The sequence below is a fragment of the Euleptes europaea genome, chromosome 7 (genome assembly GCF_029931775.1).
Source record: "Euleptes europaea isolate rEulEur1 chromosome 7, rEulEur1.hap1, whole genome shotgun sequence".
NCBI classification, from domain to species: domain Eukaryota; kingdom Metazoa; phylum Chordata; class Lepidosauria; order Squamata; family Sphaerodactylidae; genus Euleptes; species Euleptes europaea.
Window position 1 is genome coordinate 10,124,157 of NC_079318.1, and position 27,673 is coordinate 10,151,829.

The 27,673-nt window shown below is 45.1% G+C and overlaps 1 protein-coding gene across 1 annotated transcript; it reads right to left on the reverse strand.

The window, feature by feature from the left end:
• Positions 1-515: 515 nt before the first annotated feature.
• On the reverse strand, positions 516-26,132 carry KATNA1 (katanin catalytic subunit A1). The gene is made up of 11 exons (XM_056852482.1): positions 26,001-26,132; positions 16,746-16,919; positions 15,826-15,983; positions 15,153-15,336; positions 11,138-11,259; positions 9,014-9,119; positions 7,625-7,783; positions 6,484-6,610; positions 3,658-3,792; positions 1,968-2,094; positions 516-761 (listed from the first exon to the last, which is right to left on the reverse strand). The coding sequence occupies exons 2-11, from the start codon at positions 16,914-16,916 to the stop codon at positions 563-565; spliced, it is 1,488 nt and encodes a 495-aa protein (XP_056708460.1). The 5' UTR covers positions 16,917-16,919; positions 26,001-26,132; the 3' UTR covers positions 516-562.
• Positions 26,133-27,673: the final 1,541 nt, after the last annotated feature.

The window sequence follows — 27,673 nt, forward strand, 5'->3', positions numbered from 1 at the left end:
GTTACTTAGAGTTGTTTGAACTGTTTGATACTTTAAAGTCATCACCATGTATTTATTTGAGAGGCTACATTCTGTTAACCAGTGTATCTCAGCAGCTGAAACCAGATGTATAATTTAGCTCTGGAAGGAAATGTGTTCCAAGGTTGTGTATAAAGGGCAAGATTCCACAAGTACTCTCTTCATTAGTTAACTGCAATTCTAGAATACAAAGCTCTACCTAGTCAGTTAAATGTAGTTACTGAATGCAACCTGGCACCCTATGCTTAAACACTGATTACAGTGAAGCATTTATGTAATGAAGGCATCCACTGAATTTACCCAGCATTTAAATACCTTTGTGCGAGTGGTTTTGCAGAACACACTCAATAACATTATGAAGGGGAACTGGTGCGGGGAGGGGAAGAAGAGCTCCAGGTTAAGAAACAAACTTTATTAAGTATTGTTGTTTGTGCAATTATAAAACTTAAAAAAAAAAACAGTACTCAGTGTCCTGGAGTACTACTTTTTAATTACTTCTGGAATTGTCTGAAGACTTAAGGCAGATTTCTTAAGATAGGAAGGCTTAGCATGATCCAAATTCAAGTATCCATTTTTCATATTTTTCAATGTCCGCAGCACAGACTGACTTGGAAACTTTCTTTAAAGCCATTTCAAAATCTTCCATTGTCGTTGGCATGTGCATTTCATCTCTGGAAAGATTTCTAATTTCTTCAGGTGTCAAGCCTTCAATACGTCTCCTCATAGCCATTAGTGAAGCATCCCTGCCCAGATAAAAGAGAGGATTTTAGTGAAAATATACAGAGCCAAACTGGTACTAAACAAATATGAAACAGCAGCAGAGAACTGGATAACTTACAAGATCAAATGGATCCATTTAGGAAACTTTCAGTGCAGGCTTGCAAAGACTTCCACTGATAGGTTGCCAAAAAGTACACAGGTACATGTTGTGAACTAAGTTAATGAAGTAATTTACAATGACATTATCTGTTACAGCCAGGTGGGTCTTCCTGGAGGTAAACCAAATTAGCTAGGCATAATCACCCGTCAAGACAACATTCTTGACCTTTGTAGGTTCTATTTATATTCCTTAGATTTGTTCAACCTTCCTCAGCAACAGTTTTAAGCAGACATACTGAAAGGAAGCATTTCCATAACTCTGTACTAAGCATATGATTCTTACACCAGGCAAGTGAAACATCAATCTTTTGTCTGAAAGTAAAAGGTGTGCTGTTTTTGCTCACTTTTGATGATGGCTCTTTAGTGCAGCTGAATTTGAAGTGATCTAGGCTAAAATAACAGTGAATCTATTTCACCACACAAAACAATGTTTTGCAGTAGCCCACAGACTTGAAACCTATGACTAACCCAACTTGCAGAGTATTATTTTCACAGCCTTTCTCCTCTGTGATTATAGTTCTCTCATGTATCCATTGAGTTTGCACCAGATTTGTGGTCTCCAAACCCTATCGTGAGAACACTGTATGAGGGGAAAAACACAGGAATTTAAGATCCTGGCATCACTGGTGTTTTGAGTAAAAGCCATAAATAGCAGGCAAGCTCTACTGGCAGGAGCAGAGGCAAAGTAAAAGTTTCACTTTCTCTGAGGTTTTTTTGAGCTGGCAGTGTTGTGTGAATTCAAGTTGTGTAGTTGAGAAATACTAGGGGAAGGAATGAATGGATACAGAAACAATAATGGAGATGAGGAAAAGTAGAAGAAAAATTATGAGAAGACAATTGGCTGAGAAGTCAGAAAAAGAAGATATGGCATAGATGGAGCAGAGATCATATCGGAATGAAAATTGTTGCACTGGTGCAAGCCACTGGTTGAACACTGATGGTATAGCAAATATAACATTTCTACAGGGATGGTACTAGGACTGACAGAAGTCCAATTTAAATGAAACGTTCAAGTATTGTATTCAGGACTGTGGCTTTTATACATTTTTAAAGTTTCATTTTAAACATACCTGCACACGTTGGTAATGTCAGCACCAGAATAGCCTTCCATATTCTGTGCTATAGTTGCAAGGTCAACGTCATCAGCAAGCTCCAGCTCTCGCAGGCTTATCCTTAAAAGTTCTTCTCTGCCTTTAGCTAGACATAATTTTTTTTGTTATTGTTGTTTTGTACACAAAATACCAAGTCAGGTCCATACATAATGGCATATTTAAACTGTCTAGGGGTGTCAAAGGAGCCCCGTGGCACAGAGTGGTAAGCTGCAGTACTGCAGTCCAAGCTCTGCTCACAACCTGAGTTCGATCCCGACGGAAGTTGGTTTCAGGTAGCCAGCTCAAGTTTGACTCAGCCTTCCATTCTTCCGAGGTCGGTAAAATGAGTACCCAGCTTGCTGGGGGTAAAGGGAAGATGACTGGGGAAGGCACTGGCAAACCACCTCGTAAACAAAGTCTGCCTAGTAAATGTCAGGATGTGACATCACCCCATGGGTCAGGAATGACCCGGTGCTTGAACAGGGGACCTTTACCTTTTTTAGGGGTGTCAAACATGCGGCTCGTGGGCTGGATGAACCCCCCGGAGGGCTTTTCTCTGGCCTGCAAGCCGAGGCAGCCAGCCCCCCTTGACTCAGCCAGGCTGCTCCAGCCTTGCTCCCCTTCACAGCACTCCGTTCCCATTCTAGGCTGAGCGGGTTGGTTGCGGCCCCGCTCGCCTTTCCAATTTCCCCCCTTCCCATTCTAGGCTGAGTGGGGCCACTGTGGCCCTGGTCCCATTCTAGGCTGAGCAAGGCTGCTCCGGCCTCTCTCAACCAGCCAGCAAATCCCTCCCCCCAGTCCCTTTCTGGGCTGAGCGGGGCTGCAGCAGTGCCTTGCAAGCCTAGCCACCAACCCTCCTCATCCTTCTGTCTTTCCCTCTTTTTCACTCTCTTTCGTACTCTCTCTTTATCCCTGTTTCCTTCTCTCTTCCTTTCTCTTTCCCTCTGTCTCTGTTTCACTCTTTCTGTCTCTCTCTTTCTGGACTGGGAAGGACTGCGAGCTCACCAGCCAAGGCAGCCACCATCCCTCCAGTTTAAAATGTACAAAAAAAATTAATGCGAGGTACTAGAGATACTAACTTTATAGAAGACATGTGCAAAGCCGATTAATGATACTATTTTTTACTTTATTTTTTATTTAAAATACAAACTTAAAACAATAACCGTAAATAAAACACTGTAAAAATATTATTTTTGTAAACTTGTTTGTGTTTTAAGTAACAACCAAATCATTAATTGACTTTTCCTGTGTCTTCTATGAAGTTTGTATCTCCAGTACCTGATTACATCGTATGGTTTTTATTTATTTATTTAGTAAACATAGTCGGCCCGACCAAGTGACATTTATGTTTTATCTGGCCCTATGAACAAATGAGTTTGACACCCCTGGTCTAGATGATGTAGTTATTAATTTTAATTAAAATGCTGCGTTTTTTTACAAAATGTTTCCGTAAACATTACTTTACGCTTTGCCATCCTAAAGTAGCTATATGAACCCAAATTTACCGGCAGTTTTGAGACTTTGCATGTAAACTCTATGGGACACACTAATAATTCCATTGTTTTGAATGGATTGTACTATTTCTCAAACCGTCTCCTTCACATGTAGCAGATACAGTTACAATTTATAATGCTAAGAGGCTGGGTTTTCCTGATATAAAATCTTATACCTGATGGTAAAGGAATGTAAATTCTCTTCTCCAGCCGTCGTCTTAAAGCCTCATCAATATCCCATGGAAAGTTAGTTGCAGCCAGTACCATAACCATTTTTGAAGGGTCGTCATTTTCAGAAGCCCCTCCAACACCTAAATCAGAAGAAATTAAAAGCAGCAAAGGCTTACAAGTTTAATTTCATAATACACTAAGTCATCCAAAGCAATTAATTTCAATGTAAGCTGACTTCCAGCAGCAACAGATCTGCATCACACAAACTTGTTTATCACCATCTTAAATGCCACTGAGCTTCTAAACAGGCAGCGGTAACCCCTGGTCACTAGTCTAACAGATGTGGTTGTATGAAGTATCCTTCGGCTATTGAGGCACTCTGCCCTCAATGCACTTTTTGTTACTTCTAAAAAGCAGGAACAGAACTAAGACAGCTCAATAAGGAGGGAAACTCTTATGAGAACCCTGGTTTACAAACAAACTGCTCACTAATTCCAAGAACAGAATGTTATTCAGACACTGAATGTTGCCTTAATTAGAAATACACACACACAAAAGCAAGCCCCTCCCCACAAACCCAAACATCACACCTTCCCTAAGTGACCAGCAGTTGTTAAATGCATAACCAGCTCAGGACTCTGATAGGTAGAATAGAAATCTCCTAAATAAATAACTTAGAAAGTGGCCCTTCAGCTTCTGGGTGCTGAATAAACCTCTCCAGAGTTGTGAAAGAAGTCAAAAAAACAAAAATGTGGCTAGATTCATTTTCAAAATACAAAAAGAATGACTCTTTTAGATAGGGGATCAGAAACCTTAAAGTAGAAGCCTCACCACAGAGCATGAATTCTAGTATTTCACAGAAACCTAAAAACTAAAGCTTACCACCTACAAACAATTAATTTGCATACAAAAGCAGGCTTCTGAGTCCATTTTGGGATGGAAAACTGTTCCCCCACCTTGATGACCTTTACAACAGGGATGGGGAACCTCAGGCCCGGGGGCCGTATGCGGCCCCTGAGGACATTTTTTGTGGCCCTCGGGAGCTCTGGGGCCCTACCGTGGAGGCGGGGTGCAGGGCGGCCCTCCCAGAGGGTGTTCCTGAGGCCACGGTTTACAGGGGCACTGCGGTGCCCTTTGACCTCCTCTCGCCGACTGTCGGCTGCTTGTCAGCGAGAGGAGAGGGGAGGGATGCGTCCCCCAAGGCTGCCCCCTACATTGTAAGCCCCTCTCACTGCCTGTCGGCTGTTGAGCTGCGAGAGGGAGGCGGGGGGGGGGAAGAGGCTGGAGGCTCCTGGCGTCCGAGCATGCATGCAGGAGCCGATCAGGCTTCGGGGGGGCCTTTTGTGGACTCTGGGGGGGAGGGCATGGAGACTGGGGCCTGGTTGCGGGGCTCCATGCGCCGCCGGGTGTATGTGTGGGCGGGGAGGCTGGGGCCCAGGCGTGCGGGGCCGGCATGCGCGGGTGTGTGTGGGGAAGGCTTTTCTCCCTTTTTCTGTCACTCCTTTCTCTCCCTCTTTCTCCTTCTTTTTCTGTCTCTTTCTTTGTCTCCCTCCGTCCTTTTCTCTTTCCCTCCGTCTTTTTCTTTCTTTCTCCCCCTCTCTCCATTTCTTTCTCCCTTTCTCTCTTTCTCCCTCCCTTATCCTCTTTCTCTGTTTTCCTTCCTCCCTTGCAGATCAACTGTGGGCTGCGTCCTCCTGGCGCCTCGTTTGCTTGGGCTCTCCCGCCTGGGAGGGGGAAGCGGGGGTGCCCTGCAGGCCTTCTCTGTGTGGCCTCCCCTGGGGTTGCCAACCTCCAGGTGGTGGCTGGCGAACTGGTAACCCTAGCCTCTCCCCCCGCCCCCCCTGGAGATCTACACCTGCTATGGCCCCTGAATGATGTTATAAATGTGTAAATGGCCCTTGGCAGGAAAAAGGTTCCCCACCCCTGCTTTACAAGATGAAAGATGGGGAATGTAACTCTGCCTGACATTCCTTAATCTCTTAGCAGCTTTCACTGGCTGGATCCAACCAGCCTCAAAGTAGCCTTTCTCCTGCCCTCCTCCAACTTGACGTGACTCTTCCTCCAATGAAAGAGGCACTTGTATTGCAGAAAGACTTCAAACCTGGATTAAGCTTTGCTTTTGGAATCCCAAGTAGTGGTTGTGGCCCAGAGTACCCTTGTTTAGCTTTAACTGATTCACAGCTGTCCCTACTACTGGAAAACAGCCCTGTCCACTGGCACTCATGCTTTGCTAACCTTCATATTGAATTATTGGAAAGCACTCTACATGGACTGGAGCTTGAAGATCAACCATAAACTTCAATTTGTTCAAAATGCTCTAGGATCTTTTTGGCTGGAGAACTCCTCTATGTGTTGCAAATGTTTTTCTGGGCTCAATTCAAGACGGTGCACTGGTTTTCTTTTACAACCCTAACTGGATTCTGGAGGTCTTTGTGCTTTACCATCTGTCAGTAAGGCTGTGTCCTGGGTACCATCTTTTGATAATGCAAAGTTAGCATCCTTTAGGAACAGAGCCATTTCAGTAGTTGCCTTATGTTGTGGGACGCCCTCTTCAGGAAGTGCAACAAGCCATGTCCCTAAGCCTCTTTTACAACTGGACAAAAGTCTCTACCCACCAGACTTTTGAGAGAGTGGCCTGTAGTTGATGGCTGCTTTCAGATGTGCTGTTTGATCAACAGTGCATTCCTAAAGAATTTCAATGGGCTTAGACTGGAGTAACTCTCCTTAGGAATGCACTGTAAGGCATCAACAAAGCTACCTAAATATAATTTGTATTGCTGAAACAAATAGCTCTGAACATTAATATTCAGTATACAAATAAATATATTTACCATCCATTTGAACAAGTAATTCTGCCTTCACCCTTCGGCTGGCTTCATGCTCCTCAGAAGTTCCTCTGCGGCTACAGATAGAGTCTATCTCATCAATAAATATTGTTGTTGGAGCATAGAATCGAGCCTGGAGATATGAGAAAATAAAGGAACATCCATCCATTTATCCTAAGCTTTATTCATGAAATGTACACTGTTCTGTACTGCAGAATCTATTTCATTAAAAAAAATTGGTCTTTGGCCTGAAGAAATTTGTTTGGGGAATAATATAATAGGTGTAATTATTCAGACATAATTTGCAGTCTAAGTTTAAGTCTGGTATTTTGTTTTACTAAAAAGGAATAACAACATTATTAAAGTTTCCAGACCAGTTCAGAGAACATTAAGTTGTAATACAATACAAAATGAATTTGCCAGATTAAGCTGTCTGCTAAGCAGTAAGCAGTGCCTTCAAAAGACTCCCAGTGTTGGACAACAATTCTATATAAAATGTTGAGGAGGGGTCATAAAGGTATTGGGGGAAGCATCCAATTTGGAGTGAAAGTTCAATCCCGACGGAAGTCGGTTTCAGGTAGCCGGCTCAAGGTTGACTCAGACATTCCATCCTTCCAAGGTCGGTAAAATGAGTACCCAGCTTGCTGGGGGTAAAGGGAAGATGACTGGGGAAGGCACTGGCAAACCACCCCGTAAACAAAGTCTGCCTAGTAAACGTCGGGATGTGACGTCACTCCATGGGTCAGGAATGACCCGGTGCTTGCACAGGGGACCTCTACCTTTACCTTTAACCTATCAGATGCAAATTTCAGTAAACTAAAATCCTGACTATTTTCAACCAGGGCAGGTATTGCCATGCATCTCATGTTAACTGGCTAAACAGCATATCAGACACAAGAAGGGCAGGTTTAATCAAAAAAGTTACTTTGCAGTGTGGGATGCTTCTATGTCTGTACTACTGTGAACAGTTATCCTATAATCATAAACTAAGATAATTCATTAGTAAGAACATTCCCTAGGGAACATTGCAAATACCTTGTATAAAACCAAGAATTCTAGAACATCTTGATATTTTACCATTTGCCAGTTGTAACCTACTACTCCTCTAAAATGATTTCAATTAATTGCTAATGAGTTCTAAAATTACCATTTCAAACAGCAGGCGAACAAGTTTTTCAGATTCTCCTCTATATTTTGAAGTAAGCGTTGATGACGATATATTGAAAAAAGTTGTCTTGCATTCAGTAGCTACAGCTTTTGCAAGTAGGGTTTTTCCAGTACCAGGAGGTCCAACCATCAATACACCCTTTAAAAAAAGAGTTCAGAATAAAAAAAATAAGGCCAGTTTTTAAAACACCTACAATACATTTGACAGCAACTGTAGTATTCTACACCATCAGCTTTAACAGTTAACAGCAGAGGAAGAGAATATTTTTTAGATTCTTAAAGTGACACAGCATCCCCTTGCATGATTTGTAGTTATCCAGACCAATGAAATTAAAAAGTATATTTGATTTTATTATGGCTAAAACAAAATTACACACAAATAAAACTAAAATAGTTCATTACAGAAAAACACTGGTTGGATCCAGCAGTAATATTCACATTATGATATGAAGTACAGGTCTTGTTCCACTTTCCCCTTCTCCTAGCAAGCTGCTGCTTGTCCTGAAAATCCTTGGGGTGTCATAAAAATACAATATGGGGGTGGGTTGCAGTTGGGAGGGGAAATTAGAAGAAGAGTTGGTTTTTATATGCCGACTTTCTCTACCATTTAAGGAAGAATCAAACCAGCTTACAATCACCTTCCCTTCCCCTCCCCACAACCAACGCCCTGTGAGGTAGGTGAGGCTGAAAGAGCTCTAAGAGAGCTGTGACTAGCCCAAGGTCACCCAGCAGGCTTAATGTGGAGGAGTGGGGAAACCAACCCAGTTCACCAGATTAGAGTCCGTCACTCATGTGGAGGTGTGAGGAATCAAACCCGGTTCTCCAGATTAGAGTCCACCACTCCAAACCACAGCTCTTAACCACTACACCATGCTGATGAAGCGTTCTTTTGCCAGCACAACCCACCAGCAGAATAAGGAGGAGGCAATGCTTTTATCTGCTTTTCCCTCCTCTCTGCAGCAGCCACCCTCCCCCAGTAGTTAATGAATTCTGTTCATGAGGGTCCCCTGACCCCCAGGTTTTCAAAACAAGAAACAGACTGCTTGGGGAGGAGGAAGATGAGAAAAGAGCTGCACTGTCAATTGTATAAGTTCTTCCACTGGATCCAACCTTTTTTAAAAAAACAATTGTTAAAATTTCATATTTACTTCTACAAAACGGCCCCAGATTTTACTAACCACTATAGAAAGTAGTAGTCAGGAATAATGTCTTTATCCTAGCCATTAAACAAATAAATGTTAGAAGTATATGACAGAAATTCTAGCCATATTTAAGTTTCATGTTAATATGAAATAATTTTTTATATATACCCCAGTTAGGACACATCTTAAAAGTTCAGTAACACTTCCAAATGATCGAGATATTTTACCTTCCAAGGCCTTCTAATCCCCTTAAAGAATTCTGGCATCCACATGGGTAAGACTACAGCTTCTTTCAGCAATTTTTTAGCCTCCACTAAGTCAGCTATATCATCCCTAATTTAAAAAAAAAGAATGGTAAAAAGGTATGACCATGATACCAAACATAACAATTACTATTCTGTTCAAAATTCAGTCTCATGGTTCCTAGAGTATTTGGGGCTTGTCCATAATAATATAAATTGGTTTCCTGTGACTGAAATAGTTAGTGACCATCAACAGCAGACCATCAATTTCACCTCTAAATACAAATTCCCACAAGCAAGCATTCTGTCTAGGTACACTTGTATGTTGTTCTGCCATTGCTCTGTAGGTAATAGGCATTAATAAAACTACGATGACACTTCCAGTTAAAATTTTTTAACATAAATTACTGATCCAGTCTTATACAGGAGTTCCCAAATGGTGAGTGGGGACCCAAAAGTGAATTGTGATTCTCTTACAGGTGGTGAGGAGAAAAAGGATGACCTAGCCTCTAGTACTATCTCCTTGTGGTGACAAGAAAAAGAGAGGGAGCAACAGCCATGTTCCTTTCTCTGCCTTGTGGCCATGCACATTTCCTCAAAGAGGGGAAGAGAGGCTCAGCCTGCCAGCTGCCAAGTGTTCCATGCACAGACTTCCTGAGCAAAGCAAGCCCTGGTAGTGATGGGGTGTGTATGTGTGTGTGTGGAGGACAGGAACAACAGCCTATGCCTGTTGTTTCTTAGTCTCACACATCCTGCAGCTGGATTCAAGCCAAGCTCCTCCCTGTAGAGCTAGAATGGACTTGCTCTGGCTGTCAGAAGTGCAGGAGGAAACCAGTGTAGCCTAGGCCAGTTGCCTCCCAGGTGTGTGCAGCTCTTGGGTGGGCCTAAGCTGAGCTCCAGTGGTGGTGCTAGGCACTCTTTCAGCCCAACTGACCTCACTGAGTTGGTGTGTAAAATGAAGATGAAAGAACCATGTATGCTGCCCTGATAAAGAGACGGAAAGGTTTGCCATATCCATTTGTTACTCAAGCAAATCAGTCAACCTATCCAACATTCTCTCCAGTACTGGCATGGCGTAAGTAGATGAAATGTTATGCCAGTTTTTCACTGTGGAAATGCACATTTCCCCCGCTCTCTACCTTTCCTGCAGATTCGTTTCTTCAGCTAAGAAAGCTGCAGCCATTCCTCACATTACATTTTTAAGTGCATGACTAATAATGTGGTTTGATATCTTTAAAGATTTTAAGTTGAACAGTGGACAGTTCATCAGGACAGTGTGACTAACTGCAACTCTTAACGAGCATATATGCAATGGTAAATTTGGGTTTGCATCTGCATAATCTGCAAAACAGCTATGAAATACACCATTCAACCCTCTATATATTTATAAAGGGTGAAATAATCAGGACTGCATACATCCAGTTTCTGCTGCAAACCAGAAGGACAGATTTTACTGAACTCAACTGGGAGAGAAAGCTATGAGTTGTCCAAAATGCAGTGAATGTGCTTACACAGTAGGCTCACTACCAAAATGATATTGTCAGGGTGTGTACAAATGTGTATGTGGGCAGGCAGGCAAGCTAAAAGGAGGATTTTTCCAGGATACTATTATGCACTTTTTCACAAACCTGCCCTATGCTCTTCCAAACAGTGGTGTACTATTGTGTTGGTGTTAGTTGCTGCAGGGTTGATATGATGTGGTGATGCTGGACTTATTCATACTGCCACCCTCCCCCGTCCACTGAAAGCCAGCATGGTATAGTGGTTAAGAGTGTCAGACTAGTATCTGGGAGTCCCAGGTTTGAATCCCCACTTGTGTCATGGAAGCTCGCTGGATGACCTTGTGCCAGTCACACTCTTTCAGCATAACCTACCTTGCTGGGTTGTTGTAAGGATAAAATGGAGAGGAGAATCATGTAAGTTGCTTTGGATCCCCATTGGAGAGAACAGTGGGGTATAAATGAATTAAATAAATATATAAAATGGGTGCAAGTGTAGTCAGGTTTACAGTAGGCGTAAAAGTGTAAGGAATTCCCCCCCTTAAAGTCCTTACAAACTGAAACACCCACAACCCTCATCTTTTTTAAAAGAGAGCTTACTCACACTTACCATCGAATGTTGGGATTCTGAGAAATAATATCTCTTTCCAAAGCCTCTACTAAGTCTTTATCATACCCAGTACTATCAAATTTCTTTGGCTCAGGTTCTGAAATGTCAGATGAAGACTTACTCTGCATTACAAACAAAATGTGCAAATCAGACACACACAATTATTTTAATATTGCTTGTATTTAATATTGACATGCCCTGATTTAACACTTGTACATTATTGTAAAGCAATGTAAGCATGTACGCTGTTCACATAGCTTATAAGCAATGCAAAAAGAATGAAAATTCCAAGAAGTTTATTAATGACAGATAATGGGCATTGCACCTAACTACTTAAAGGAGATAAAAAATAAGGCCAAGGCCAATGGTGCAAAATAAGTAAAAATATATTTTATTACTCAGATAACTTATACTCTTCTTTGAAGGACCACTGCAAGAACTACAGATTTTTCTGAAGAAACCTCTTGGGTGAAATGCATAGGGAATTTCTATCTGAGTAGTAAAATATATTTCTACCTATTTTGCTCCTGTGGTGTGGCCCTTTTATTTCTCCTTGTATAACTACTTAAAAACATGCTCCCTGTATAGAAAGGAAGCATCCTATATATTCCTCATGGTAACACAACAACAAAGAAGCACAAATATTTGCTAACAGGTCTGTGCTAATCAGAGACATGCAATGAATAATAAATAGTTTGCAGTCACACTGTCCTACAGAAGCACCATTAGAAGAGCAACAGGTCACTGGCACTTCTGCTGTCAAATAGAGACCCTGGCTCCATTGCAGATTACACTGTACGATATAAAAATGGAGGCAATAACACAGGCCTGTAAAAAAGTTCTTAGCTGACAAGTATTCTCATTAAAATGAAAAATGCATAAAGTCATCAAAACAAATTTTAGAGGCTTTATTAGCTTTGAGTTAATAAAGCAGTAGCTGCAAGAATGCCACACTAGGACAGGGGAGAGCTGGGTTCAAATTCCCACACTGCCATGAAGTTTGGAATCAGTCACTGTCTTAATCTAACCTATTTCACACGACTGTAGAGACTATAAAACGAACTGGGAAAGAACACATATACCACTCTAAGCGTCGTCGAAGTAGGGATATAATGTGACAGATGATGATAAAGCTTATCTGGGTTACACGAAAAGGGCTGGCATGAGTGTGTGTGAAGAAGTACAAAGTCTTTTGTAGTCCACTTTCTCTAACGGGTGGGGAACCTTTTTCCTGCCAAGGGCCATTTGCACATTTATGACATCATTCAGGGGCCACACCAGGTGTAGATCTCCCGGTGGGGGGGGAGAGGCTAGGGTTGCCAGGTCTCCAGCCACCACCTGGAGGTTGGTAACCCCAGGGGAGGCCACACAGAGAAGGCCTGCAGGGCTCCCCTGCTCGCCCCCTCCCAGGCGGGAGGGCAGCCAGCGGTGGGTCCGAGCAAACGAGGTGCCAGGGGGGCGCAGCCCACAGTCGATCAGCAAGGGAGGAAGGAAAACAGAGAAAGAGGAAAAGGGAGGGAGGGAGAAAGAGAGAGAAAGGGAGAAAGAAATGGAGAGGGGGAGAAAGAAAGAAAAGGACAAAGGGAAAGAAAGAAAAGGATGGAGGGAGACAAAGAAAAAGAGGGAGAAAGAGAGGGAGAGAAAGAAAGTGACAGAAAAAGAGGAAGAGAGAAAAGCATTCCCACCCACACACACCCGCTGGCCCCGCGCGACCAGGCCCCAGCCTCCCCCGCTCACACACACCCCCGGCGGCGCACGGAGCCCCGTGTGACTGGGCCCCAGTCTCCCTGCCCTCCCCCCCAGCCTCCGCAAAAGCCCCCCCCCAAAGCCCGATTGGCTCCCGCATGCATGCTCTACCACTGGGAGCCGCCGGCCTCTCCCCCCCCCCGCTGCTCAACAGCCAACAGGCAGCGAGAGGGGCTTACAATGTGCCGCAGCGTTCCTGCAAGCCACAGCCTTGGGGGCAGCCTTGGGGGAAGTGCCCCTCCCCCTCCCCTCCCGCTGACCAACAGCCGACAGTCGGCGAAAGGAGGTCCAAAGGGCGTCGCAGTACCCCTGTAAGCCACGGCCCCAGGAACACCCTCGGGGAGGGCGCCCTGCGCCCCACTTCCGCGGCAGGGCCCCAGAAGTCCCGAGGGCCACAAAAAATGTCCTCGGGGGCGGGCCTGAGGTTCCCCATCCCTGCTCTATAATATACTCCCTATTACAGCACACTAAGCTATCACAAAACCAGTTCTTTGGTTTAAACTCTACATACCATGCAATTTTTAGCTTGGGACCACTGCAGGCAGAGTTTGTTCTTTTAATAAAATGGTTGTGTGGCACCTAGCTTTGAGGGGCTTTAATTATTATAAACTGTCCATCTTTTGGAGCATACATAGAAGCATCCAGTTGACTGGCTAAGTGCCGCAAATAAATTATCTATCTATCTAGAACAGGGGTGGGGAACCTTTTTTCTGCCAAGGGCCATTTAGATATTTATAATATCATTCGCGGGCCATACAAAATTATCAACTTAAAATTAGCCTGCTATACTCTTGGGCAGTCCTAGCAGCTCCATAGCTAATGACTCTTCTTCAAGGCAGAAAAAAGGTTCCTTTTCTCGGCAAAACAAACACATCCGCCTTGAATAGAGGCTATTCCTGTCTGTGGGAGGCGGCGGATCACCAGTCTTAGATCCTTCTGAGCTAGAGATCTGCCAGGACCCACGAAGGGCCAGACCAAATGCTTTCGCGGGCCTTATACGGCCCCCGGGCCTGACGTTCCCCACCCCTGATCTAGAAGCATCCAGATTGGGGCCATAGATAGAACAAGGGCAGATCCTGAGACCTCCCATTATTTGTCAATCAGCAAGTATTATTTCTCTCACTCACAAAACAGGCAAACAACAATACCCAGCTGCATTCCTGCAGGAGAGAACAAATTTATCTGCCATTCCAGCAAAGTCTCAGCACACAACCCCTTTCATGTCCTACAAATATGTGACTGCGCTTGAGGAATTAGAATCCATGGTAAGTGTCTTGTAATATACAGATCCACTCTCTACCTTTGCTAGTTCTGAACCCTAAAAAGACCAGTCATTACATGTCAGAACATTTAGCAATTAAAATTCCCTAACATTGGTTTGCAAGTCCCTAGACATCAGTGCACAAGAACTAATGTTTATCACTGAACTTTCTACCACTGTTTCTCTATTGCTCAATTAAGATTGTTACAAGTTCACAAGGTTGGAAGAGACCACAAGGGCCATCCAGTCCAACCCCCTGCCATGCAGGATCCCACAATCAAACCAATCAGTTAATGTCGAAACCAATCAGTTAATACTGAATTTTTATCAATATCTTTCCTACTCCATTTTTCAGGATAGAAGAGAATTATCCAGAGAGAAAACTGCCAGGCCTATGCAAGATAAAACGATTTCCCCTAGCTGAAAGGGAAAGCAGTGTGTGTATGGGGGGAGAGAGCAGGGATTTTCTTCTCAGCTTTCTCGCAAACAGAATTAAATGATTTTCTCCACAAAATGGAAGTTATCTGTATGTAAGTCCCTTAGAATTTGTGGCAGAATACATTCAAAGGTTAAATAAAATGTAAATATCCTACAGACATACATGATTGACTGAATACTTTGCAGCTCCCACTGTGGTTTACTCTTTAGGAAGGTTTTCTAAAATAACTTCCATGGAGCTTCAGTCTCCAATTTAAAACCCAAATCCAGCCTACAAAGTTTCCTGAGTAGGCCATATAGCTTGGATTTGAAAGACTGAATTTGAATCCAGCAGATTTATATACTCACTCAGGCTACATATTTGTAAAAGGAGAAATATTATCTACTTTATCAAATGATGTAGTAGGTAAACTTACATACCACTTTGCAGTATCAAAATTATATTAAAGTCCCAATTATAAATAGCTGGTACCTACAAATACTAGAAACTCCAGGCTCTCTGGAAAGTAACTTACATATCTGTTCTCAGTTTAACTCTCATTACTAAATTTTCATCTTCACAATACTTACTTTTTCCTCTTTTCCTTTATTTTGAGGATCCTTCTTTTCTCGGCCACGAACTATTTTGCCTTTATCGTTAGCGTTTCGGGAGGCGGGACGATGAGGGGCTCTGGCTGCTGCACCTGCTCGGTTATTATGACCTCTACAGTCACTGCACTGAGCAGACTGGCGTTTCCGCAGTCCTGGTGAGGACCTGATTAGTTAGAAAACACGAAAGAAAACCAACATATGTGAAGTGATTACATTTATCATAAAATCTAAAAGCAGAAGTTTCTTGCATATGATCACGTGCACAACCATTTTCTTTTAAGTCCTAAAATAGCTACATATTTGTTGGAGAAGAATTCCTATGCATTTTAGGGCCCCCAAAATATAGATTCCCCCCCTCTACAGAGGTCATGTGAATCTATATAGATTTTTACATGAACTCGTTTCCAACAGAAGAACTTGCCAATTATTTCTAGCACAGGTACTGAAACTTTAATTCAAAGACACACTACTGGGTTGCAATTCTCTCATGGAGTTGCCAGGCAGTGTCCATGAGCGACAGGGCACATTCTTTTACAGCTTTGGGACTGGAAATAATATATGGGCCTCACATATACAGGAATTTAACTAGCAGATCCTTTTAATGTAATGTTTGTGTACCCCTGATCTACTTTACCATCTCAGTATTTCTTACCTACGTTCAGCAGGTACAGGCAACGACCAGACTTCTCCATCATGAGCTGGTAATTCTTGCTGTGCAGCTTTTAAAGGGGTGCTGTCTAATTTAAAGCTTTCTAATGTTTTCATGATATCCTTCACATGCTTGGCTTCTACACTTATTTCCTGCCTAACCTGATTGAAAACATGAAATACAAATGAACACTGTCAGCAGTAGAAACTTGTTAATTTAGGAGACGAATCTCTTCATTCAACTACATTATATAAATACACACACACACACACCTTGCTTTCAATCTTTAGAAGGCAGTTGAAGACAGTTTTATTTAGGACCATATTTGGTTAAGTTTACTAGCAGTCCTAAATTGTGATTTTTTATTTTTTTTAAAAAAGAAATATTTTATTTTATCTATTTTTTCTATGTTGTAATAAGCCTTGAGCTCTGTAAGGAAAAAAGGCAGCTAATACATTTTTTAATTTAAAAAAAAATAACTTTTCTGGGGCTCCATCACGAGTACCAATATATAGGTTTTTGTTCCTTGCGAAGATCAGATACATTATTGAAAGGATAAGAATGTAACAAACAAAACTCACAAGCAAACATTTTATAACTGTATCTCATCTCAGAAAATTAAACCTGCAAAATTTAAATTCCTATAATAATTAGCTTGAAGGTCTGTTTGCATGAACTGCCCCATACCAAAACAACAGCATTACTTCTTAGGGGCAACTACTCTTCAAGATGATTTAATTTAGGAGACGAATCTCCAATGTAGTCACTGCACAACAGGCCTCTAAAATCTAATGTTCACATCAAGAGTTAACATCTCAAAACCATCAGACTGGTTGTTTACTACAGTGTTTTCCCCCTTTTTTTTTTTTTTTAACAAACAGAGCTATAGATGAAATGAATTCATTGGGAATAGCATAGCTCACCTGTTGCCATTTCTGCTGGAGATATGCATCTTTGACAGAGGAGAGGTATTTGTTTATTTGGTCAAGTACTCCCTGGTAGTAGACCATTGCAGAATCATAATTTCCTAGCAAGGCATATTCACGGGCCAGCTTGACATTCTCGCTTATCATGACAAGACTCATGCTCAACATAAGCTGGAAAAAACAGAGACAATATGCTGCAATTGCAGGATACAAAAATTAGACATCAAAACAAACACCATATATAGAAGTGATAAAAGAGTGGGAAAATACAAAAGTTAAAGAGGACAGTTTTAATTTCTAAGCCATTCCAACTCTCATATTTCTGGTTTTAAAGAAAGCATTTTATTACTACACAACAGTTACATTCTGCATGAGCCTAATCTCAACCCTTCTTAAATCTAGGGAGTGCCAGCTCTTTTCCCTTGGGCTCTTAGGATTAGGACAAAAAGACGGTAGGACTACGTCCTGCTCCCTGTGAAACTGGCTGTTTCACTTTGGTATGAAGGAAGGGTTAGTATAAGGATGACCTTATCCTTGTGAAAGGTACACAGACCTGGCCTAACTGACAGGGCCCTTAGTTCTGAGACTCGGCAAGCCGACGTAACAGCTGTTAAAAATAGCATCTTCATCCTTAACCATTTTAGGCCTACCTGTCTAAGGGGCTCAAAGGGGGGGTTGTGAGTGCCATTAAGACAGTATGCAAGCTCCAGGTAGGGAACCTGTGCTTAACTGGCAGGGAAATCAAGCTAACACCCTTAGAAATGCATTAATATGGGGGTGTTTGCTCAGGGAGTAATCTGAAACTCTAGGCATGATGATGGCAATGGCCGCTAACTGTCTACGGAGGGTGGCAGGGGAGAGCCCTTGTTGATGGCTGTCCTGAAGGAACTCCAGAATCCCAGTTATGCGAGGTTTCAGAGGATTGAGACGTTTACGCCTGCACCAGCGAGCAAAGGCTTTCCAGGTAGTATTATAGATTCAGTGTGTCTCCTAGAAGCAAGGATGGTAGTAACTATCTCTGGGTTGCAGCCTAGGGATAAAGGTCGGCCCCTCTTAATGCCCATGGCTGCATTGTGTACCAGCCTGGACTGGGATGACAAATCGGACCTGGAGAAGGTCTGGCCTCTCCGGCAGTCTCCAGGGGTCTTGGGTGCACATCTCTATCAGGGAAGGAAACCATGGTTGCCGAGGCCAATATGGGGTTACCATGATGACTGATGCTTTTAATAGGCGAATTCTCCTCAGAACTCTTGGGATGAGTGGAAGCGGAGAAATGCGTAGAGGAGGCCCGATGGCCAAGGAGACACTAGAGCGTCCGTCCTCTCCGGACTGTTGGTACCTGGTGAAATACCTCGGGATCTGGTGGTTGCTGCTGGAGGTGAACAGGTCTACCAGTAGTCTGCCGAAGCGGAGAGTGAGAAGATGGAAGTCTTCGTGATGCAGGGACCATTCGGCTTCATTGAGGTGTTGCCTGCTAAGCCAGTCCGCCTGGACATTCAGTGTTTCTTGGATGTATTCTGCTGAGATGGAGGTTAGATGGGTCTCCGCCCAAAACAGCACTGCTGAAGCTTCCCTGTGGAGGACTGACGACCTCAAGCTGCCCTGCTTGTTTAAGTGAGCCTTGCGGCCACGTTGTCGGTTCTGATCATCAGGTCCGCGCCCTGGAGTTGCATTTGGAAATGCTGCAAGGCCTTTAGGATTGCCCTGATTTCTAGGGTGTTGATGTTCATTTTCTTCTCGCGAGTGTTCCAGGAGCCCTGAGCCGGTTTGCCAAGAAGGGTGGCTCCCCAGCCCGATAGGCAGGTAACCGTGAACATTTGAATTGGAGTTGGATGGATGTACTAGAGACCCTTGTATAGGTTATGCGGTTGGGACCACCACAGGAGGCTGGACCTGGCTGCCTTGGAAAGGATTAGACTTCTGTCTCTTCTTAGCAGTATATCCCTTTGATGGGTCCTGAGGAGCCACTGGAGTGGTCTGGCTCGAAGTCGTGCCCATTGTACCGCAGGGATACAAGTGTTCATGTGACCCTGTAGTTTGGCCAGGGACATGAGTTTCGCAACCGGGGACCTTATCGTGTTCTTGGCTAGGGAGCAGATATTGTGAATCTTATCCTCTGGCAAGATGGGAGTTCAAGGCTGTGTCTATGTAAACCCCCAAGTATCGAAGCCATTGAGAAGGATCCAAGTGTCTCTTTTTGAAGTTCACCAAGAACCCGTGGTCTGCCAGGATCTTCAGAACGCGGTCCGTGTGCGCGATGCCCTGGGGTCTTGAAGTGGCACATATGAGGATGTTGTCTAAATACAGATGTATCTGTATGCCCTGGTTGCGTACTAATGCAACAAGCGTCACCAGCACCTTGGTGAAGATGCGAGGGGCTGAGGGCAACCCGAAAGGCAGTGCCCTGTACTGGAAGTGCTGGCCTTGGTAGAGAAATAGCAGAAACCGACAATGAAGTGGGTGGATCAAGATGTGGAGATAGGCCTCCGTCAGATCTATGGAAGTGAGATAGTCTCCCGATTTCAGGGCCTCCGTTGACGGACTTCAGTGTTTCCTTCTGAAACGCTTTTGGGATATGTGCCTGTTCAGATGTTTTAGGTCGAGAATGGCTTGCCACCCACCATCTCTTTTGGGCACTGTGAAGAATATTGAATAGATTCCCAATAAGCGTTCCGATGGCTTTGATGTCCAGGTCGTGTTGAATAGCTTCTGACATCCTCTGCTGCTTATGTTTGTTCTTGGAAACCGGGGAGATTACCCTGCAATCCGACAGAGTCCTTTTGAACTCGATTTGACAGCCTTGAGTGATGAGTTGCAGTACCCAGAGGTCTGGGTGGGAGGATACCCACTGATGTTGGTAAAGGCTTAGCCTGCCTTCCAAAGGCTGGAAGATGGCATCACTGCTTGGATTGTCGGGTGGTCTTGTCCCCTTTGTCTCTTTGGAAGCTGGAGAATTGGGGAGATTTCGTGAAGCGTCCTCCCCTGCAAAAGGAACCACGGTTGGGGTTCCAATGGCTTCTTCTCTGCTCTGGTCTGTACTGGTGTAGAGTATGGTAGGAACGAAAGGACACGTTAAAAGAGAAGCCTTTGGCATCCTTGTGCAGGCTCTTAGGTAGGATCTCTCTCTTATCCTTGGTCTCTACTAGGATGGGATCCAGCTTAATGCCAAAGAGCTTCTTTCCCTGGTACGGGAAGCCCATGAGGACTGATTTTGATCTGTGCTCAGCCTGCCAGGGGTGCAGCCATAAGGCTCATCTGGCGGCTGAAGCAGTGGCCATGGCTCTAGCTGCAAAGGACATAATGTCTAGGGTCGAATCTGCTAAAAAGGATACTGCCCTTAAAATTCTAGAAACTCCCTCTAGGGCATTCTTATCTTCTTCAGGAATGAGTTGGGCCAGCTTCCTGGTCCAAACTATGGCTGCTCTGGAAATTAAGGCCGAAGTAATGGAGGCGCTGATGGCCAAAGCAGAGGCCTCATGTGATTTTTTGCATGCCAATTCTGCCTTTCTGTTGGCTGGATCTTTGACTACAACTAGGCCTTCCTCAGTAACGAAGTCAAAGGAATGGAGGGCAGTGACAGGGTTCTCCACTAGGGGGACCTTCAGAAGCTCAGTGGTGTTGCTGGCTAAATTCTAAAACTTTCTCGCAGATATAGGGAATTGTTTGGTTACCTTTGGTTTGTCCCACTCTGCCCTTAACAAGGTTAAGAAATAATCTGGGACTGGAACAACCTTATCTGGAGTGTCATGCATGAGGAAGAACTCCTTTGTACCCTTCTTTTTCTCTGCGGGCTGGGACTCTGATTCCTCAGAGAGATCAAGGGCTGCTAGAGTTTTGGATAGCAGGAGCAGAAAATCCTCTGCGTTAAATAGCCTATTTTGCCTGGGCTGCACAATTACATCCTCCCCTTCGGAAGAGAATTCGCCCTCTTGCTTATCATTCCCTTCGTCCCCAGAAGAAAAAGGAGAGCTGCTGCGCTCTGAGTGGTGTGGGTTAGACTCGGGGTGGGCTTTTAACGCCGCCTTGGTAGGCCATCTTGGCCAGAAGGCTGGGTGCCTGTCCCTCCCCCGCGGGAGCCGGAGAAGGACATGAGACTGTGCGCCGTGAATGGAGTGGGGGAGGAGAGGTGAACTGCCTTCAGTGAAAGCGTCTTTGATCAGGGCGGAGAGCTTGGCTTTTAAGGATTAGCCGCTCGCCTCAAGGGGGGGAATGACCATACCCGTTGTTGCTGAGGTCCCCCATCCGGGATTGAGAGGAGAGACGCCAATAGCTACGCCGGGGTTAAGAGGAGGCGAGACGCCATAGGACGGGGAAGTAGAAAGTACTGGCAAGACGCCAACAGCCAGAGGAGTCCTCTGGCCACTCCTTCCTGGAGAAGCGGCTACAGCTGCTGTGTTCTCCCGGCAGCTCTTCTTTCGATGCGGCCGAAACTCAGGTGGTAGCTAGCAGGCGCTTGGCACTTTTTTTGTTAGTCGAACCAACTCACTTTCGTTTGCCTGCTCCGCTTCCCCCCTTTTTGTTCTTACCCTTTGAGTCACTAGAGTGACTACAGGAGGGTTGATCCTGGGTTGGCAGCATAGCCGTGAGAAGACCTGGGTCCAGATCCCCTGGGGCGATACAGGTATCAGAGTGGAGATCCGCCATATTGTTTTGGCGGAAAAATTTAATCCCCAAAGAAGGAGAGCTAAGCAAGCTCTGCAGAGGGACAGAACAGAAAATAAAGGCTGAATTTAGTGCAGATAAGATTATGTAGTATTAGAATGAGATTAGGTAAGATAGATATGAAGTTAGTTTCCTACGAGGTAAGTAGCTGAGAGCTGCTAAATAAGGCTGCTCTCCCAACAAGGCAGGAAACAAAACTGAAGAAGAAAGAGGGGCATTTCCCTCAGGAGACAGGAAATTGAAGTTTGGTTCTTGCCTCCCGAAGTAAAGGGAAGGAAAACACCCACTCTGAAGATGCCCTCCTCCCTCCTGAGTGAGAACAATATAGTTTTAGGATACTGTTCAAATGGACTGACCTCCAGAACACTATATGCTAAATGTTAAAACTATCTGTTTAAAAAAGGGATGAGATGTGTTCTGTACATGTCGTCACCACACAATCACCAGTCTGTACAGAATTAAACTATATGGGAGATGCTGCAACTAGGCATTGCATATCTCCTCATTTCAGTCCCCCATTTTACGGTCTTTCCCTTCAAAGAGAGGATTTAAAAATTCATGTAATCTTTTTCTTCATTACCTTTTCCCTTGAAAAGTTTCACATGGGTGTTGGTCTGTAGCAGTAGAACATACTCAGACATTTGTGGAAGTATCTGATGAATGAACTTTGACTCATGAAAGCTTATACCCTGGAAAAATTTGTTGGTTTTTAAGGTGCTACTGGACTTGAATTTTGTTCTAGTGAAAAGCTTTTCTTTTTTGCCAAGACATTCCAGTCCTATTCTGGAGTACATCATTTGTTTAATCAAATCATTTGTTTAATCAACTACATACTAGTGTCATATACTGACACGTAACACACTAAAAATTGCTTATCAGTGACTTTCAAAGTGTTGTTCCCTGATGCCAACTTGCTTTCTTGCTGCCCTACTTCTCCAAACTTTCCATTTTGCTTCCTTATCCTTTTCCAATATCCCTTCTCTTTGTCCTCCTTCACCCCATTCACACTCCCCCCTTTTCTACTCTATCTTTTATCACCTTTTCTTTCTTTCCCTCCCCTTTTACCCCTTTCTCTTCCAGCCTTTGTTTACATCCCTACAACATACAATTTTTCCATACAACATACAATCTCCAGGCTTGCTAAAGGTAATGGGAGGATGGAGAGGGTGCAGTGGGATTGGTGCACATGGGGGGGGAGTGTATTGAGAGCATGTGTGAAAGCGCCCTTTGTAGGAGGAAGCTAAAACTTTGGTGTCTGCTCCCACCCCCTATGTGCACCAATCCCACTGCACCCTCTCACACAGGTTCCTTGCTGTGTTACCATTACTAAGCCTAACAGTGCCATCCTAAGCGGAGTTTGACCCTTCTAAACCAGTTGACTTAAATGGGCTTAGGATGGCGCTGTTACTTATGTTTTCTAATAGTCTACTAACACTGAAAGTATAATTAGCTGTTCATCATGATTTGCTCAATGCACAGGACTGTGACAATGGATTTGAACAAAGGCATCTAAACCTACATCTACTTTGTAACCTGCCATTACTTGCTTAATTATCTTGCTAAACTTGTAATGTCAAGCTGGTTTAGTCATCAAATTAGCAAACGGGTGTATCAGGTATGAGAACCACACTTACCTACCCTAAACTTTCATATGAAAACCTGTTAACCTCTGAACTATATTTTTATGTAAGGTGTACATTATAAGGATCTGATTATTATCCTTATAGAATTTTATATCTACATATAATTTTGACTGAAACACAGCTTTCAACAAATTATTTGGTCCATAAATGCAGTTCTGGTTATTAACTAAACTTACCATATCATTGTGGCTTTTATTAAAAACGATTATTTAAAACATTATGCTGAGGTGTTCCATGTTGCTCTACTAACTGGCTTCTAACAATGGCTTGGATCCACCTGAGTTTTTTTTGTATTTCTACATGTGAAACACACATTTCTCACTTTCTCCCACCCACTAAAGCCCTAAATGCCGCCCAAAAATGCTGCTCTTGGGGGATGGAAGATACCCCAGGAACAATATTTGGGGGGGAGGACTGCTGAGAGAAAGGGAAGGAAGTTGTGCTTCACAGGTAACAGCCCTTCCACTCTTGGGAAAGGTCCAGTGGATCCAAGTCAATCTATTTATTTTCTATAGTTCTATAGTTTCTCCTTGCTGCTCAAAAAAACCCGACATATTAAAACCAAGTGAGCAAAAGGCCACCTAAACAGCACAGCCTTATACTGTCACCTAAATTGGATGAGTGCAGAGGCAACCTTTACTTCAACTGGCAGCCTGTTCCATGTGAACAGGACCACCACAGTAAACATTTTTACCCTGGCAGTCATAGACCTCACCTCCTTTAAAGAGAGAAAAGAGCAAACTTTTTAACAGGATCTTAACGGTTTACAATGCTACAAAAGAAGAGGCATTTAAAACCGTTTTCTTCCGCCATCTACAAATAAATTCCATTGTGGAATTAAAAAAAATGTCAGGACAAAATATCTAGGAAAATACATTTTCCACTACCTTTCTTCCCCTATGTATATACAGCATGTTATTTCTTCTGGATGACTCCGATCAGGCCTGATTCAGGTATAGACATGTACCTATGTATATATTTTGGCCCTCAATCAATACTCCCATCCTTGAATAATATTTTCACTTCTGTGGAGTTGGACATTCCTGCGAGTCTCACCTGGGCCTCAACAAACTGTGTCTATTGATAATGGGTTATACAGCTTCTAATCCACCCAACATATAATTCTTGCCGCTCTGTCTTCTTCTTATTGTCCTTCAAGACTGTTCTATTCTGGGTCTCTACCCTTCTTGTCATGCTACCCTGAGAGGCCAGGTTTGTTCTGACTATGCATGCCACAATATCCTCTATGATTTTTTTTTTGGTCAAGTCCAACAGCTGCTCTTTCTACCAACTTAACCTAGCTCATAAAACAGCCCCTTACCTTTGTACAGCTGATCAGGCCGCCGGGATCCATGCCATAGAAACACTGACACTAGACTACTGTAATGCAGAGTACATTGGTTTCCCCTCAGAATCAATTCAGAAACTCCAGCTGGTGCAAAATACCACAGCTCGGCTATTATTAGGAGCTAAATGGAGCATGCATATTACTCCCATTCTGCAGTCACTCCACTGGCTGCCCATTAGTTACCAGGCCCAATTTAAAGGATCAGCTGTCACATACTAAGTCCTTCATGGCCTTGGACCCTCATATTTGCAAAACCATCTCTCCGCCTGTCCCACCATGACAACTTCACTCATCTGAGCAGGGCTTTCTGCAAGTGCTAATCTAAAAATTAGCAAAATCAACTGCTCATATGCATGTCTTCTCTGCTGAGGCCCCCATCTTGTGGAATGGCCTGCCTGAGGTCAGGAACACTCCCACACTCTTGGTTTTCCTCAAACTATGCAAAACTGAATTATTGAAGAGAACTTTTCCATGCAGGCAATGGGGGAGCACTGTACAAAATGCTTCACAGAGGTTCTTGGATAAGTAGGAACTGCGGTCTATACGAACGTATATAGCTTGCTGTAAGTAGGATCCTACTAAGTATTTTGCATCACGTAATGTGTCATGTCGATACTTACGCTTTGCTTCTGTTCTAGTTTTGTTGTTTTTTAAAAAGATTTCTGGTCGGTTCCACAACCCTAAGCCTATGTCAATGTCCCATCCTGTTGGTTGTATTGATTTGCTAGCGAGGTAAAGGTAACGGTCGCCTGTGCGAGCACCTGGGTCATTCCGGACCCACGGGGCGACGTCACATCCCGACGTTTCCTAGGCAGACTTTGTTTGCGGGGCGGTTTGCCGGGGCCTTCCCCAGTCGTCTCCCCTTCACCCCCGGCAAGCTGGGTCCTCCTTTCACCGACCTCGGAAGGATGGACGGCTGCGGCGACCTGCAACCGACTTCCGTCGGGACTGAACTCGGGTGGTGAGCAGCGCTTGGGCTGCAGTCCTGCAGCTGACCGCTCTGCGCCACGGGCCCATTCACTAGCGACAGAGATGTTAACCACATCTCCCCCCCCCAAAAAACCTGCCCCCACCCCCCGCAGCAGTCTTCCGCAACATACAGACGAGCCCTGTGCTTCATTGCCCTGGGACGGGGCCCCCGCGCGCCCCGCGGCCTGGCCCCTCCAGAGGCCGATGCCACTCTCCCGCCCGCCCCCCCTCCGGGAAGCCACCCCGCCAGCGCTGGCCACCGCCTCTGCCAACGGCCCCGCCACCAACCGCAGGGCCGCGGCAGCCCTTCGCGGGGCCGCCGGGGCACCCAACCACTGGGCCGCCGGAGGGCCGAGGGGAGCGGGGCCGGGGGGCCGGGGGGCCCGGGCGCGCCCCCTCCCTCCCTCTCCCCCCGGAAGGCAGCCGGCAGGGGCCCCTCCGCTCCAGCCAGGGGAAGCCCACCGCCCCGCCCGGCGCACAACGACAGGGCCCAGCCGCGGGACAAGAGGCCGGCCGGCCACGCACAGACCCGGCCCGGCGGGAAACACACCTAGCGCCGTCAGGGCCGCCCGGCCGCCCAGCCTGCCTTCCTTCCGCCCAGCGCACCCCCGCCCCCCCCCCCGGACTCACTGCGGAGGTTGTGGATGAGCTCGGCGTGGCTGGCGCCCCCCGACTTCCAGGCCATCGCTAGGCAGGCTCTGCGGAGCAGGTAGAGAGCCGCCTTCAGCGCCGCGACTGCGCACAGCAGCTTCCCCAGGAAGGGCCGCCCCCTCCAGCGCCGACGCAGGCGCCGCCCCCTCCGCCGGAAGGAGGGGCCGCTCGGCCGCCCCCTGGCGCGCTCCACAGGCCCAACCGCCGCCGCCGCCGGGCAACCGAGGCCGCTGTGCGCAGGCGCCACGGAATAAAGGGCGCGGAGGGGAGGGGGGGGACAGGGGGAGCGGCGCGTTGCCTTTCCGCAGGACCACGTGACCCGCGAGGACGCGGGGCGGCGCCTCAGGCAAAGCGGGAGGTTGGGTTAGACTGGGGCAGCTCTCGAGGGGATCCCGACGGGCACGCGGTGGGCAATGCCTGGGACACCTGCAAAGCCTGAGGCCACACAGATCAGCTGGCTGGCAACGCATGGTTACCTTAAAGCGTCTGAAAGAGTTAAGATACACAAACAGCGCAATCGTGGGTGCCGCTGCAGCACCTCCAACAGAGGCTTCCCAGCCGCCATGAGGGGGAAAGGGGTAAATTAAAAAAAAAAAAAAAACTAACATGGCGGAAAGGCCCCATTGCAAACGGTGATGCAACACGTTGCGTTAGGGGGTGTTCCCAGAACAAATGGGGTTAAGAAGCTGCTTAATGGCAGCTCCGCTCCCCTAAATGCCCTGGGAACACCTCCTGGGATTCCGGCGCAGGCAACTGCACCAGGAGAACGCCAGGGGAAGGCTGCGCTGGTGTCCGAGGGCCACGCTTCTGCCGTGGTCCAGGGGGACTGGCGTAGGAGACACGCCAGCTTCTAGAGCATTTCCCCCCCCCCCAGGATTGCACAGAAAATGTAAAATACTTATCGTTGCATTATATAGGAAACATTAACTATTCCTCTCCTCAAATTGTTACATTTTTTGCCCCTTAGCTAATGTACTGTTGTATTTATTTTAAAAATTTATTATATTTTTATACTGCCCATCCCAACTGCCAGCATAGAATTACAATTAAAAACATAAATATAATATAAATAAAATATTGGATGTGTGTTATGGAATGTCACATAAGCACATATAGCTGTCTGACAGACAAAACTCTTCTCATTTTAAAGTTCCCTTCAACTTTATTTGCTTTGTACCCCTTCAAGGGAGTGAGCATTTTTATCAGGGTAGGTAACCCCTGCTCCATGTTTCAATAGTAGCACACAAGACCATTTTGTTTGGCACAACAAAGCAATGCTAACCTGAATGTTCTGTTAACCTTCCTTCATATCTGTGAATACATAGAAACATTTAAGTCTGAGATAAGAGATAGTGTAAAGTCCAACACTTCCAACACCCCCAAAGCGCGTTGCTGAACAAAATCTGTTGGTGGTCTGTCCTCAATGAGAGCCAGGGCTTTTTCGACCCTGGCTCCGGCCTGGTGGAATGCTCTATCTAGTAACATCAGGAATCTGAAAGAGTTCTGCAAAGCTTGTACAACAGAGCTTTTCCACCAGGCAGCTGCAAGTAATATCGATGCTGGCCCCTCTACTCCCCCCACTTATTTACAACTATTTACTGAATTATGGGGATGTTGGCACTCTGCTCTAGCAGGCACCATACTATACGGTG